Source organism: Trichosurus vulpecula, chromosome 3, assembly GCF_011100635.1.
Source record: "Trichosurus vulpecula isolate mTriVul1 chromosome 3, mTriVul1.pri, whole genome shotgun sequence".
Classification (NCBI taxonomy): Eukaryota; Metazoa; Chordata; class Mammalia; order Diprotodontia; family Phalangeridae; genus Trichosurus; species Trichosurus vulpecula.
Genome location: NC_050575.1, coordinates 170,477,893 through 170,494,145, shown reverse-complemented (window position 1 = coordinate 170,494,145; position 16,253 = coordinate 170,477,893). Strand labels below are relative to the sequence as shown.

The 16,253-nt window shown below is 38.9% G+C and overlaps 1 protein-coding gene across 3 annotated transcripts in view; it reads right to left on the bottom strand.

The window, feature by feature from the left end:
- OLFM1 (olfactomedin 1) overlaps positions 1-16,253 on the bottom strand; it is a 58,726-nt gene that overhangs the window by 17,320 nt on the left and 25,153 nt on the right. For 2 of the 3 annotated variants that reach the window (XM_036751901.1, XM_036751900.1), the window contains exons 3-4: positions 11,806-11,961; positions 9,569-9,788 (exon numbers count right to left, since the gene is read on the bottom strand). In XM_036751901.1, the coding sequence (XP_036607796.1) occupies positions 9,569-9,788; positions 11,806-11,961 (376 nt within the window). Of the gene's footprint in view, positions 1-9,568; positions 9,789-9,971; positions 10,299-11,805; positions 11,962-16,253 lie in introns of those variants that run through there. The other variant, XM_036751902.1, reaches the window with a different exon arrangement.

Below are 16,253 nucleotides of genomic sequence, written 5' to 3'. Positions count from 1 at the left end.
CTCTCCAAGCTGTTGTCTCATGGCTAGAGAATCAAGAAATAAACAAAATTGCCTTATGATGTGGTGTAGTGGAAAGAACACTGTATTGGGCCCATAAGACCTGGCTTCAAATGTTAGCTCTGCTGCTTATTTTCTTGGTGACCTTAGACAAAGCACTCAGCCTTTCTGGACTTGAGCTTCCTCGTCTATAAAATAGCATCTCTCTCTCTCTCTCTCTCTCTCTCTCTCTCTCTCTCTTCCCTCTCTCCTTTCCTCCCCCTCCCCCCACACCACAACCAGTGAGAAATGGTCAAAGATATAGTTCCTAATGCTATATCAGGAACTGTCCTTTGTACCTGGTCACAGGTTGACAGTGTGCTCAGAGGGTTAGACCACTGCTAGTGTTTCCCTATTCCATCCTTCCCTAAAGTGTGAAGTGTGTGTGTGTGTGTGTGTGTATGTACACACATACATACATACATACATACATACATACATATATATATATTTTCCTTTCCAACTTGAAATCCTATGACCCATGATTGATTCATGTATTTCTTCCCATGTCCAATCTTCATTTTGAAAAATAAATACATCCATTTAAAAATGACCCTTTCTCAATCTACTCCAATGTCACTTTAATCAGCAATAGGGGCCATTGCTTAAAGATTGTTAAGAACATGTTTAACCAAATCAGATACCGCGTCACTGATCTCTTCAATATCTTTGGACAAGATGTGAAAGGCCCAGCCGAGGAAGGAAATTGTAATCTCATTCGGTTCTGAGGCCCATGTCTATTCACAACAACTGACACCAATTTACCTGTGTAATCTCTTCCACATTTTCATGGAAGACTATCTGTAAAACAGGGCAAATATTTGGAGAGAGATGAAAATGAGAGGATTATCTAAATAAATACAAGTGATACTTTGAATTTGAGTATAACTAATAAAGGACTGGAAATCTCAGGAGAGGGTCTGGTTTCAGGACCATCTCAGATTAGTTCTTTCTCCACTGAGCTGTCTGAGGTGATAGAGCTACACTGAGTATTTTAAGAGAGAAGGAGAAGGATGAATATTTTGGAAATCACAGGAGTCAAACACTACATTCTATCTATATGAGTCATTTCCTCTCAGTCCTATTAACCTTGGGAAGATCCCAAGGCCATATGGGCAAGCCAGCATCTGCTGAGTAAAAACAAACAGAAAAAGGGAATTCATGTCAACTATAAGAATATGGGGCTACAAACTCTTCTACAAACTCACAGGATCAGTTCATATAAACTTTGCTTAGGTAGGGGCTACTCAGGGAGATGTCAGCATTGACCTAAAAATGTTTAAATCCTTAACTATTTCCCTTTCAAAGAAACTTTCCTTTATTGGCTAGATGTATGTTCTCTCTATGTATTGCTCAGGAAATAAATCTAATCATGAACCTCCAAAGGGTTCACTGATTTGATATCCTCAGGAAAAAAAACCCTGCTTCTTTACTACATTCTCACCCTGAGCATAATACTTTTCCCCATTAAACAAAACTGCATGAACTTTCAGCCATCTCAATTTTCTTAATCCCCAGAGCAAATAGAGCCTATCAGTGAAGAATCAGTCTCCTCCTCCCCATTTTTTGTCTGTCTTTCTGTCTCTATCTCTCTGACACTCTGCCTGTCTCTCTCTCTCTCTCTCTCTCTCTCTCTCTCTCTCTCTCTCTCTCTTTATCTCTCTCTCTCTCACACACACACACACACTCACACACACACACACTTCAGAACTAGTAAGAAACGTCCTTGGTAACTGGTCACTCGACAGCATGATCAGGGGTCAGGCTACTGCCAGTGTTTTCCTATTCCACCCTTCCCCAAAGTGAAAGATAAGCAGATTAGCCAACTGACCTCCAGAATAACCTTTTTCTTGTCTCCCTAGCTTTGTTCATGTTGTTCTGTATGTCCGAAATGTGTTCTTACTTTACCTCTCTCTGTTGAAATCCTACCTATCCTTCAGGTGTTGCTCACTTAAGACCTCTTACACAATGTCTTGTTGATCCTTTTAGCCAGAAGTCATCTTTTCAACTAACCTTCTATAGCACTAGGACTCATGGCAGTGATCACATACAGACCTGTGTGTTTATCATATGTGTATGTATATATATATATATATATATATGTATACACACACACACACACACACACATATATCTATATCTATCTATCTATCTATATTCTTGGAGATGTCATATACCATAAGATGTCAAACTCATTGAAGACAAAAACTATATTTTGCATTTATCTCCATATTTTTCTACACCATTTAGCATAATGCCTTGAACATAACAGCTGCTCAATAAATATTTGCTGAGTAATGGAAATCTTCCCCACTACAAAGGAAAAGGTATTATAGTTTAAAAAAAATTCAGCGCTTCAGCAATTGTTTTCATAATTTTTTACCTCCTTATATGTTCCAGGTCTTATGTCAAAGTGTGTGTGTGTGTGTGTGTGTGTGTGTGTGTGAGCATCTACGCTATAGCAATGAGGCAGGAAAAGGAAAATGAGAGACTTAAAGAAGTGTCAGAAGCAGTCTGAGGAAAGGGAGACATAAGACTCCAATCTCAGACACAAAAGTCCCCTCTCGGGTGAAAGGGGGCTTCTTGCAATCATTATGTTTTGTCCTTTGCTACTTCCCTTACCTGCCCAATTCTGAACCCACTCCAACAGATGAAGAGAAAGAGGCAGCTAAAGGCAACAGAAGCAAAGTCAACAACATCCTGGTTGCCAGAGATTGGGAAGTCTTTGTAAATGGCCTTTCTCAAGCATGGCATTTAAATGGCTCCAGATAGAGATGGCCTGAATATAGACCAGTCACCAGGGACCTAGGAAAATCCTCCATTTAAGCACACTGGGCTTTATATTTCACCATTTGGGCACCATTGTCCTCTTCCAAACTCTTCTCTCAAAAATTCTTTTTCTTGTGAATAGTCACAAAAAGTCATGAATATGTCAGTGTAAATAAGGTTACCAAAGGCTTTCCTCCCATTCAGGAGAAGCTGTGGTAGCAGAAAAACATTTTAAAGTGGGGAGTATGTGAGAAGACAGATGAGGAAGAAGGTAGATACTATAAGTGAAGGATGAGATGTACAAGACAAAATTCCCCACTCCCCAATTTTGCCCATGGCCCATTGTGCTCCATTAGCCTTTATACTGGACCACTTCTCCTTGAATCACTTGTATTTTCCTGGAAACCACTAATTCAAGAGTAAATAAAGGTAAACCCCACATGTCCTGTTTCACTATCCTATCCACATTATTGCCCACAAGCACAAGGTTGCCAGTACTAAACTGGGTACTTATTTTTGGTTTTCAATCCAATCTGGTTTCAGCCAAAGTCTTCTAGAACAATCAAGCTTTTTTTTTTTTAAAAAAATTTCACAACAAAGAAGCAAAGACAAAATTGGCATATTTGGTTCAGAAGATATCCCTCTTTTGTCTTATTAGTCCAGACAAAAAAGAGATCTGAGTTATCTTTTCGCTATCAGATAATACATTTAGAGCTAGAAGAGACCTTAGAGATATAACCCAATTTCCTCATTTACACAGAGGGGAACTGAAGCCCAAAGAGGTTGAAGTGAATTGCCACACAGGGAGTAAGTTGCAGAGAAAAGGTTCAAATCTAGGCCCCATCACTCCAAATCTAAAACTATTCCTAATTTATTTTTCTCCCACTAACTTGAGCATAGAATAAAAGGTATCTTCATTCAACTGTCCATCACAGAGCAGAGGATGAGTGACCACTTGTCAGGAGTCTACATGGAAAATTCTTATACAAGGTATGAAGCTAAATTAAATGACCCCCAAGGCTCTTGTCTTTTCTAAGATTATAGTATTCTAGAATGAAGATTCAAAGATGCTACAACCAATGGTTGTAACTGCTACCTACAACAGGGATGGTGCAAATCAGGGAGGAAAAGAAATATATTGAAATTAGTAACTTTGGATAGTGACCCCTCAAGGAACATTGGGAGTTGATTTTAACCACAATCCAGATACTTTTGAAAAAGAATCCAAGGTGGCCAAGATGGAATAGAATTTTCTGAATACAAAAGGCCAGAAAGAACATGCTTGAGGTCTAAATCAATGGGCTAAACACAGAGGCCTACCTAAAGATGTACTTTATTTCCCCAAAGGAGGTCTGATGACTAACAATCTCAGCTCCCTTAGGTCATAGGACTATCTTACTAGACCCCAGCTCTTCAGGAAAAGTAGTCAATAACTATCTGGACTTTCCATTCAGCCTTTTGTATTCCTTTTGAGTTTGAGGGATATTGTCGTACAGAAGGGTCAAGGAGGAGGTCATCTTAAATTCATCAACTTAATGATTTCTGAGTTCTCTTCTAGATCTAAATCTCATGATCCTTTATGATCCTATGTCTTCAGTAGGGTAAGAAATGTTCAGAACCTAAGAAGATCATCATAGGATTTAGAATTCAAGAGACCTTAGAGCTGATTTAGTCCAATTTCTCCCTTTGTTTTACAGATGAAAAAAACTGAGCTCCAGAGAGGCCAAGTTACTTTCCCAAGGTCTCATAATTAGGAAGCGGTAGACTAGGTTTCAAACCTCTGTCTTCTGATTCCAAATTCTGTACTCTGGCCACAAGATTATAGATCCTAGTCTCTTATTATACAAAACTACTCATAAAAACCATAGCAAAAATCAGAACAAATGGACCGAAATATGCCTTGCTAAGAATCTGATAAAGTAAAGGGTGATGTTCAGCCCTTGGGATTTGGGGGACAGATTCTGAAACTAGGCACACCATGATCTTCACTTTATCCCATGTGGATAACCAGTCAGACCAAAATGGACTGGATTGGACTTCCTCAAAGGCCTTTTACTGTTGGCTGACTAGCCCCGATGGAGTTGAAGGATAGAAGCTCCTTCATGTTTACTTGGAGGGCAATGCAGTATATTAAAAAGGGACTGGATCTGCAATCAGAGTACTTCAGCTCTGTGACATACTGCCTATGTGAACTGCAGCAAGGCCTCCCTTGGCCTTAATCAAATGAGATAACATATGCACAACAGCTGGAAAACTTTAAAGCTATAAATGTTAGGAAAGAAAGAAAGAAGGAAATGAAGAATGAAACCTATGTGCCAGGCACTGTGCTTTGCAAACATTATCTCATTTAATCCTTACACCAACCAGAGAGGTAGATGCTATTATTATCCCCATTTTACATTTGAGGAAACTGAGGCAAATTGAGGTTAAGTGACTTGCCCAGGATCACACAGCTTGTAAGGATATAAGGCCAGATATTATTATTCTTGTTGTTTTTTGTTATGTTATGTCTTGTTGTTATGTTGTTGTAACGTGAGTGGACTGAACTCAGTACTCTCTGAAGCCCTTTCTAGATTAAAACCTATGATCCAAATGAAATATCAGGTCCAACCACCTACATGCCTAGTCCCAAGAACACCCAAGATATAAACTATTTTTCTTTTGCAGCCCTCATCCACCCTTCTACTTAGAGAACTAAGAAACTAGTTTCAGATGACCCCTTCCCCGTGAGAATGAATGCTGGAGATGATGTTATGATGAAGTGTACTTTGCTTCCATTATATGGTTAGGAAAGATACCACTTTCATCAAATTGAAGGACTGATCAATCAAAGGGCTCATAAGCAGCTCCCAAATTAGCAAGTAGTTTGTAGCCAAGAAATCCCCTGAATTTAGACCTGAAGTTTTTGGTTAAGACATTCAATTGCTGACATAAAGAAATCCACTACTAGCCTTTATTACAAGATCTGAAGTCCTGCATTGTCAATTTTTTCTTCTGTACATTATAGGGATCCACCTTTCACCATTTCAAGAACACTCGACCTCAGAGAGCAACCCCCTTTCTGATCTTAACCTTCTGGTTAGCAAAGAACCCACTGGTTCAACTGATTAAAGAGCTGCTAATACATGTGACTCTCTTTTTAGCCTTTGAGAGTACACCCTGCCTATGGGGAGATGATGTAGCTAACCCTCCAGGTTCAGAGGTATGATGTCCTTGGGGCAAACCTATTTTCCATTTCTGTTCAATATGCTTAAGAAATTAGAGTAATAATAGAAAAAATATAAAAAATAGACTCTTTTCAGAAAAGAAAATCAAGAGATGTTAAGCTTGACCTCTTGTTTCCAAGGCTATTACAACCGACAGTTTCCAATTTGAGTCCTTGGTTCAGCTTATTAGATGAAGCTTAAAATCCCTGGATAGAGGGTTATTTTTAAAAATGGAAACAGAAAAACAAATTCAACCAGCTACTATTGATTCTTTTCATATATGTGTATATAGCAGGGTCAAGAAGTATCAGCAATATCGACCTTAAGAGAAGCTGAAGAAGAAAAGAAATCCAAAAGAGACCTAGTTAAGAATAAGTTGGTTCACTGCAGTGAACCTCTTTCTTGATTATGTCACACCAGGGAAGGGAGCAGCAATGCTCCAAGACTAAGAAATCTACAGTCAGACTTCACCTCAGCTAATTCTGGAGGCACTTGAATGAGTCAAGAGTGGTAAGGAGGTGGCAGCTTTGCAATAGCTTTGCAAATAACCTATTCAGTAAGCAAGACTGTAATGTTAGGCCACTTAAAACACTCATTTCCTTTGTCATGCACCCCCGGTACACTTCCCAATGAGGAATCCTAGCTAGAAAGATGTTCCACAGTTATTTGTAAAGCTAAAGTGAGTATCTCATATTACTATCATTTGGAATTTGTTTGATACTTGGATTCTGAGGCCAGTGAGCCATAAAAATGGGATTCAAGGGGAAGAGAAATGAGTGAAATCCTCCCAGTCTCAGAGAATGGGTGACCAGTGGAGGTGCCATTGATCAGATTTCAGTTCTAGTTGTTATATCTGATTCATCTCTGGGTTCGCCATGCTAGTTCTAACTAACTATATGTTTTTAAATGAATTGTTGCATCTCTTTTAGCCTCAGGTTTCCCTTCTTTCAAAGAGGAGTTATAATCCCCACTCTACTTAGTATTACGTGTTGTTCTATGAGGATCAAGGGGTTGTCATTCTGTTATCACAAAACATCAGACAATTACAAGCATTTGCTTCCTTCTTCCATCACTTCAAAGGCTACTTTAAAGCTATTCTCCAGCTTAGCCATTCAAAGATTGACACAGTATTCTATGTTTAGAGCCTGAAGGGTCCTCAAAGGTCATTTAGTCCCACTCATTCCATTTTAAAGACGAGAAAATTAAGTTCCAGAGAAGTCAAGCAACTTGTCCATGCTAGCAGAGCAGGGATTTGAAAATAGATCCTCACCCTCTAAATCCATTGCTCTTCCTACTGCTTCATGCATGTTTCATCAGATCTTCTACAACAGCATAAGTTGCTTGTTTATACAGTCTGATTTCCAGCATCATTTTATAATTCATATGAAGTTCTAAGAGAGATTCTAGACTGGGATTATTAAATGTAGACATTCATATATATTACTATATCCTAAAGGGTTAAAAAATCATAGGGGCCATTTCATTCTCTCTTTTTTCCCCCAAACCAATCCTTTCAGCAATCCATGGGTAAGCACGTGGGAGTCCCAAGATCTTAAACTACAAAATATATTCACACTAATGTCTAAAAATAGGTCCCAGCACAGATGGAACAGGCATGCATCATCCTGAGAGGGACATTTTCCCAACTTGGAAAAGTCCTTACATTTTCACCATCTGCAACTTTTATTCTGCTCTTCTCTATTTGTGTTGGTCATTGTGATTCTGGGTCATTTGGGGGTTCTATCTTCCCCAAATTTGCCCACTCCATAGTTAATGTGGCAAAAAAGTAGAAAACCACCCACTTGTGAAAGAAAATAATTAAAATCCTTATTTCTCAAGGGCTAAGAGACAGAATTGAAAGCCTAAAGAATGATTTCTATAAAGATTAATCTTAAAGGAGGTTAATAAAATGCATTTCACATGGGGACATGAAGTCACAGTAGTAATCTTTTTCTCCAGTGGAAGTCCAAAGATTATACCTCAGGTATAACCCATAATTCCTTATTTTAACCATACCTATAGAATAGTAGGACCTCAGGCTTGATTTTTGAAGTCACTTAGTTCAACCTCTTTATTTTACTGATGGAAAAAGTGTACTGTCCAGAGAGTCACTTGTCCAAAGCTACCCAGTTATTTAATAGTATAAGTGGAAATAGAATCCAAGTCTCCTGACTTCTAGGTCAGGGGTTTTGTTTCACTACGCCAAAGACATTTGCTGTAACTCCTTTATATGATTGTACTGAATTTTTTTCAGAGATGAGATGATGTTCTGTAGATGATAAAAACTAAACTAATTTAAAGGAAAAAAAATGCATATCTTATGATCTTATCCATATCTTATACTAGTGAACTGAAAATGTTGTGGCTTTTCTATCAGAAGTATCTTCAGTCTTGAGCATTTGGGCTTTTAAAAATGAATAAAAGGGATATTAAAAACAAGTGCCTACTCATGAAACAATATCTTTCTGCAACTCTGCTTTCTTTACCTTTGAGTGTATGCTGTCTCCCAGTTGACTAGTACCATGAGAGTGTCCAGAAATATTCTAAAATTAAATGTTCCCTCTGGATATATTTAGCCACTAGGTAGGGTATTTGGGTGAGAGTAGGGTAACTGATTGTATTAGAAGAGTAAGAAGGCAGTTAAAATTCTGAAGGAAGCTTCATTTCAAAGAGCGACGCTGCCCCCCCCCCCCCAACATATAGGGAAATAAAAATTAACTAGCACCTTATCCGGATGATCTCATAAGTAGGACATATCTAATCTTTACTAAGACTAAGACTTCACTAAGAAATCCATTGGAATTTTATATGTGCTACTTAAAGGTGATTTCAGCAGTTAACTTGCCAAGATGGTATTAAAGCACTGAACTGGAAAGTCAATAATGCAAGTGGGTGTTCAATCAGAAGGAAGAACGAAATTCGGTCCACTAATTTTAGGGATGCTTCTTGGAAACAATAGAAAGAGATGGAAGACCTTTTTTTCTTGCAAACTGCTGTTACTTGATCTAAACTTCCTTAGATGGTTCATCACTTCCTGCAAGTGAGGGAAACGTCCTATTTTCCTAAAATGAAATTGAATGTTCCCTGTTATTCTTCATAACCAAATGATGCTTAATTTATTCTCCTTGAGAAAGATGACTAAAATTGGTTCTCGAATTGAGAAAAAACTAGAGTTAGTAAGTGGTGTGCCTCTCTTCCTTTGTGTTAATTTTATACCTTATAGGCCCATCTTCTGTATTCATAGACTGTTCAAATAACATGCAGCATGTAATTTATGCCTGTAATTCTTCTTCTAAAAGATGTATAGCTAACTAGAGACTATGCACTAGTCTTGGCATAATATTTGGAAACCAAAACTCATTGAGTGGTTACCATACTTCACTCTCTGGGGAAAATGGCCTTGGGAAGACACCTGGGTTTGCATAATGGTAGGAGTACAGTATGGCTTTGCTAAAGCCAGAAGGGAGCTATCCATTTCAGCACTACTATCTCTATCTGTGCAATACACTATACATAGGTGGGGATGAGCCTGTCCCACCACAGGGTTCTGAGCCTACCTAATTTTTGCATGCATGCACGGAGCCTTTCTTCAAGATTTGACACTCTGCTCTGAAGTTCATCGTAGTCATAGGCGCCAATCTCCTCTTGCAGCTCGTTAAGCACTGACGTCAGATTCTGGACCTCCTCTTTAAACTGCAATACCAATTTGGCATCGGCTTTGTACTCTTCCAACACTGGTATCAAAGGCCTAAGTTCATCCATTTTCGTTTTTATTGCCTGCAAGGTCAAAATAAGCTTGGTTCAGTGCGATGCGTGCAAAAATTTGTAACACCCTGACTCGTCCTGGCTTCTCCCTATGTGAGTGCAAATGTGAATATTCCCCATTTTATTTTATTTTCATTTTTGGTCCAAATGATGAATTAGAAAGAGCATATTAAAACAGTCTACAGAACACCAACATATTTGGGAAAGGTCTTTATTGTCAGTTTTGAATGCAACATCTTAGGGTTACATGCTTTAGATCACATACACAAAGTTCTTTTTTTTTCTTTTTCAAAAAAAAATGCATTGACAAGGGTTCAAACTATTCATGAAATGCATCTACAGTCACATGCAAAAGGAACATCTCAGTTGGATTCAAGATTCCTTAATGATATGGTGCTAATTATTTGAAAATAATAATAAAATGCATGGTGCAAAAAGCTCTCTGGCTCTCTTTCATGGTTACATGGGAGTGAACTGCTTCTTCAGTCACTGCGGCATTGAAAAAACTCTTTTAAGTTAGCCCTGTAAGCAAGAAAATGAAATACTGTTGAGGAGCTAGCCCACCTGCCTTTCTTACACAGATAGCCATTAATAAACAAATATTCTTATGGTAATAATAGAAAAAACTTGCATTTAAATGCTGGAGTTAGCAGAAACAACCTGCTGTCACAGTTATTTAGCATGTCCTCACAACATTTAGGCTCAGATTTTTTAAAGCTATTGATGCATGCTAAAAAGGCAGTGGTAGTTATCTCTCTTCCCCAAGACCCACCATCATGATAGCCTTGTGGCCCCAAGAGTTTAAAGTAAAAAAAGAAGACCATGTTCTGAGACAGCAGCCAAGTGAAAGATTGTTTTCTCTGACCATATTTGCTATAAATACACATGCATTTAATGAGCCTGATCCTATGCCTAAGAAGAAAGTACTCTTCTCTTTTGGCAGGTGCATAAACTCTCACTGGTCAATTGGGTCAATAGAGTTCCATCTTTCTTCCAGTCTAAATCAATAACATACCAGAGACCTCAAAAAAAGTTCATTCACCTCCAAAAAGAACTTACTCATTTCTCAGCAGGATCAGGCGCAATATTGTTTTATTTGCTACATGGGTTTATCATTTTATTATCTGGTCATTCCACATGTTTAACATGCAGCTTTTTAGAGAGTTATTTCTTGCTTCATGCAGGGATTGCAGAAAGAAAAAGGAGTCCAAGAACAATAGCAACACACACAGGTGTGGGGAAAAGGGGAAAGACAGAAACAGGACACACAAGCAATGTTCAATCGAGAATGACTGCCAAAAGAAAGCTCTCTCTTTAAATGGGAACTCTTTAATTTAAATTAAGGTACATATATACCCTACTTGAGGTATATATGTATTTCCCATTTTAAATAATATTGAAAGCTGTATAGCTAGGAAGGGCTGGAAACCAACTCCCAATCCTAAGCTATCTGATGACAAGGTACCACTTACCTATGAAAATAGGAAAGAGCTTTCCTGATTACCCTGTAGGATAATAATTCCTCTCTGCTCTCTGCAAAGCTACAATATACCCTGTCAAGCCTAAATTAGGTCAGGCATTAAAATCCATGCTATATTATAGCCATTCCTGAGCAGGAAAAATTAAAATAATCCCTTCAGCTCCCCTCTTTATGAAAGTGAGTCACCTAAAGAGGAATGATAACTAAAGTTCTTTCTCTGAGCTACAATACCCCCAATAAGTAGAACAGCTCAGTCATGAGGATCTTGTGATTCCAGACAGGATTTGGTTCAGGTGATCATCCAGTAGGTATCAAGGGCTTCTGGTCAATGTCGCCCTGTTCGTTATTTCCCCATGTGTAGCAGGGAGGAGAAGGTCAAAACCTGAACCTCCTCTACCTTAACACTCACATAGTTTGGAAGGCTCTTTTCTGGGTCACTTTCTCTCATCCCTCTCTTCCCATAACCATTCCCTACTTCTAGAGGAAAGAGGAAAAAGCAAGACAGAAAGAACAAGCAGAGTTCTGGGAGAAAGAATTGGAAGCACACACCTTAAACTGCCTAGCAAGATGTTGCTTGTGACTCTCTTCCACTTGCTTGAATTTGGACTCCAACCCTTTCATCTGGTTTTCCATCTTCTCCACATATTGTAAATCTCTCTGGGTTCGCCTGTCCAATACCTCTATTGATTGAGACATGTTTTGCACCTGTCAAAAAGGCAAAAGGTCCAAGAAAAGAGCTGTAATGGCAGCCAGAAAGCATCACTGGCTTCGTAATATATGACAATGACCTTTTCCATTCAGTCAACAAACTAAGAGCATAAGCAGTACATGCATTATTTACTAGTTAATCACACACATCTGATATTGTTATGACCAGGAACTTGAAAACACTGCAAATTGGTTTTGTAAACATTTTGGTCTGTCATGCTTGGGAAACTAATCTGACAATCAGGAATGCAAATAGTCAAGTGTAAAATACACAAGCCTCCATTTCCTCTTTGATTAGTCCATTGCATGCAATAGATTTGTGTTTGCTTATTTATTTATTTGTTCTGTAGAAGAGAATCCAGTTTGGCAAACATAAATATCTAACAAAGATGAATAGTGTTGTGGGGTGTGTTTTCTCTATGTACAAATCCTGTTTATCTTTTAGTATACACTGAGTATTTCACTGCAGACATTGATTGCTTAAGTGCAGGATGAAGAAGCAAGGAAAAAGATGATGTCTTCACTGTTTACATATCAGGATTCTTCCCCATCACCACCCCTTTCTCCTCCCTGCCCCACCCCCATCTTGCATAGCATCTATCACGGAACACAGTATCATATGCATATGACTAGTCTGCAAACATGCACACTTGCAACATAAAGTCAAGAATCCATCACCCAGGCAAATGAGGAATTGCTGCATTATACCTTTACAGGCTGATCCAAATCTAGCCTAGCCTCAAGATGGAACTTTAATATTAAACAGGATTCCGGAGAGCTTAAAAGAAAAACAGTTTTCCTGCAGCCACTTGCTAACACATTTATTTTCAGGAAACTGGCACATGTGTGAAATTCTCTTCCAGGCTGTGTGGAGTCAGAATTAAGTCTGGGATTGCTAAACCAGCGGTTGGGTCATTCTGCCAGAATCTCATCCAATTACTAAGAAAGATGCCTTCATAATGGCAAGCCATTTGCCAAATGCTCATTTACAATCTGCCCTGAGCTTAAAGATGCAACCCTTTTAGGGGCCAAATTCTTCCTGCCTTGGCCCTCTTGCATGTGGCCAATGACAGTGCTGATAGTTTCCTTTCCTCATGTTCTGATTTTTTGCCTCAGAACATGAAAAACAAACAAGCTCTTGACCGAAAGAAAGCAGGCAAATATCTCCAGGTCAATGGCAAATGCATGGCCTTTTCGGGACAAGAGAATCTGTCTTGCAAACTTGACTCCTTAACCATATTTTGTTCATGTTACTTTGGAATGACCATAAGGGTGATGAGGATTTCTTCCTGTTTTTTCCTCTCCAAAGCAGTTTTCTTCCAATTTTCCCAAAGCAGGCATATTTTTGCTTTGTTGATGAACAAGTTTCATGTTTCTTTTTCAACTGACTTATTCAAGGACTATAAATTAACTAAGCATCTCCACTGAGAAAAATTGCCCTAGAGGCAATGTGGCGTAGTTGAAAAACTTAGTGTCAGAATACCTAGGTTTCAATTTTTACGATTCCCTTGACTAACTCTTTGATTATAAGCAAATGACATAATCGTTGACTTTCACTTTGCTATATATAAAATGAGGCAGTTCAACTAGATGACTTTTAAGATTCCCTTCAAGCTCTAGCATTCTATCACACTGAGTGAAACTCTAACACATCCCTGATTTCCCTCAGCTAGAAGGATCACTCCTTTTGAGCTCTTGTAGAAGGTTTTGCTCGTCATACAGCACCCATCTCATAGTACTGTATGTTACAATTGTTTGTGCCTTCTCTCTATTAAATTAAGTCCCTTGAGGACTAGAATGGTGTCTACTGGGGGTTTTGTGAAATTGTACACAATAGCTGTCCCAGAAATGTTTGTTAGATGGATGAATGGAGCCCTAGAATGAAAGTAAATGATCACCTTGGGGGAAAAAATTCCCTCTCTTCCTCATCCTGGAGAAAATAAATAAAAATGGTGAATCAAAACAAAACACCATTGGATAATACAACCTTGGTCTCAGGTACAGCGGCTAAAAAGCCTGGATTTGGGAGTGGACTGGCTGCTGGCAAAGCTAATTGGCAAATCACAAGTGCAAATCTGCCTCATCATTTAAGATTTCTGTCAGGAGACTACAAAGAAGAAATGGGGTTTTGCTCTCACTAGGGAAGAGATTCTTTGTCTCTTAAAATTGCATTAAGGCAGGATAACCATTTCACTGAAACCCTCAAGATTTTCCATTTTAGCCAATTTGAAGCATATTACTAAGCATATATGTGAAGGATCTATGTTTCATCAGCTCGAGAAATTCCTAGCTCTCCACACATATAAAGAGCAACTGATCTATGATTTAGGGGATAGATCCTAGGAAGTTGTCTAAGGCACCTAGGGATTATAGGACTTGTCCCTTGGTTGTATATATAGTATCAGGTGGGATTTTATCCTATCACTCTGTCCATTGCACCATCCTAACTCTTAAATTATAATGGCACATAATTATACATTGGAATCTTTCTAGTCCTTTGGAATTCCTACCATATTGATTGTCTGTACCATTCAGACTAAACTGACTGGCAACATGGTGGGTAAAATGATGGACTTGGCAGTCAGGAATATCAAAGCCTGCCTTGGACATTGACTAGCTTTTTGGCTCTAGGCAAGCCACTTAATCTCACTCACCCTTAGTTTTCTCCTCTGTAAAACAAGGCTGACAACAGTACCTACCTTACAGAGTGTTGAGAAGAGCAAATGAGAATATCAGTAAAGCATCTTGCATGCCTTTAAGCCCTATACAAATGCCAGTTGTTTTCATTATCAAACCCAACTAGACTGTGAGCTTCTTGAAGGTGCAGACACAGGAACAGTGTTTTATGTTGGCATATTCCACATCACTGAGCACCATGCAAATGGCTTAGTAGAGGATTCACAAATGTGTAAGAACAAGGCCATTGTGCCCTATTAAAGCTTACAACAATCCCTCCTGTTTACATAATGCTTTAAAATGACCAAAGCACTTTCATCCTCCATTGTGTCATCTGATCCCCACAATGACCCAGAAAGCTAGGTGGGATAATCATCATTGTATCTGTTTGACAGCTGGGAAAACAGAAACTCAGAGAGTTAAAGGACTTACCTCTCATTAATGGCACCGCTGGGCTGAAAACCCAAGGGCTCCTGTCTCTGGTCCAGTACATTTGCTACCATTCTATCTCTCTATCTTGGTAATATATGTTAATTTAGGGAGTGGTTGCATGTTATACATCATTCAGAGGCTGGGTACTGCTTCTGAATTGAGACTTTCCTTTTTCACATCCCTACTCTTTCTTATTGAATTTAACTTGCATGCTAGTTGGAGGGGAAGGAAGCTGAGTCACAGAGGTTATCAGGGTCTTGGATTAAACACGTGCTCAGATAATCTGCACAGAGGAAATGGAAAGCTGATTGTTGGCCTTTAGTATTTCCAAAAGCCAGTTAAAGATAGAGAGGCCAAGGGCAGAAAGGTTGTACACCCACACCCCCCCCCCCCCAACAAGTGCACCAAGTTCAGCTGAGAAAGAGCATCCACCTGTTCTCTCTATCCATCTGCAGCCTTCTCCACAGAAAGAAAAGAAAATGCATAAATGGTAAAATACCAGGTAGAAAGAAGGGATTCTAAATAAAGCCCTTTGCTCCTTTTTGCTAGCTGCAAATACTCACAAGAAAAAATAAACACTCCTTTCAAGAAAGGAAAAAATCTCAAAACACAAAATTAACAGGTTATGTCCCTTAAAAATAAATAGTACACTAGAAGAAAAAATAGAATTAATTTTCCTTTTCAAAATTACCCTCATGTAAGTTTAGCCAGAAAGGGAAATGGAATACTGGATAGAGTGCTAGATTAGGAGTCAGGAAGATCTGTGTTCAAACCCCACCTTGGACATTTACTAGCTTTATGACCCTTAGCAAGCTCTCAGTTTCCTCATTTGTAAAATAAGAAGGTTGAGCTAAATAGCCTCTAGCTTCCTTTTCAGCTCCAAATCTATGTTCCTATGATGTGCAGAGGCTCAGGAGGCAAGAGGATTACAAGTTGCAGGCTTCTAATCAGCCTCATTAAAACCTAGCCTCCAACTTCTTGCCAAGATCCAAAGCTCATCCCCATGCCTCAAGCTCTTGGGAATTTACAGTCTTCCGATGTTTCTAACAGTCTTACAGAAAAAAGAACAATGAATTTCGAATCTGATGACCTAAGTTCAAATCTCAGCCCTGCTAGTTATTATCTGGGTAACACTGGATAATCAATCAACGCAAGTATTTATGAAGCTCTTCCTATGTGCT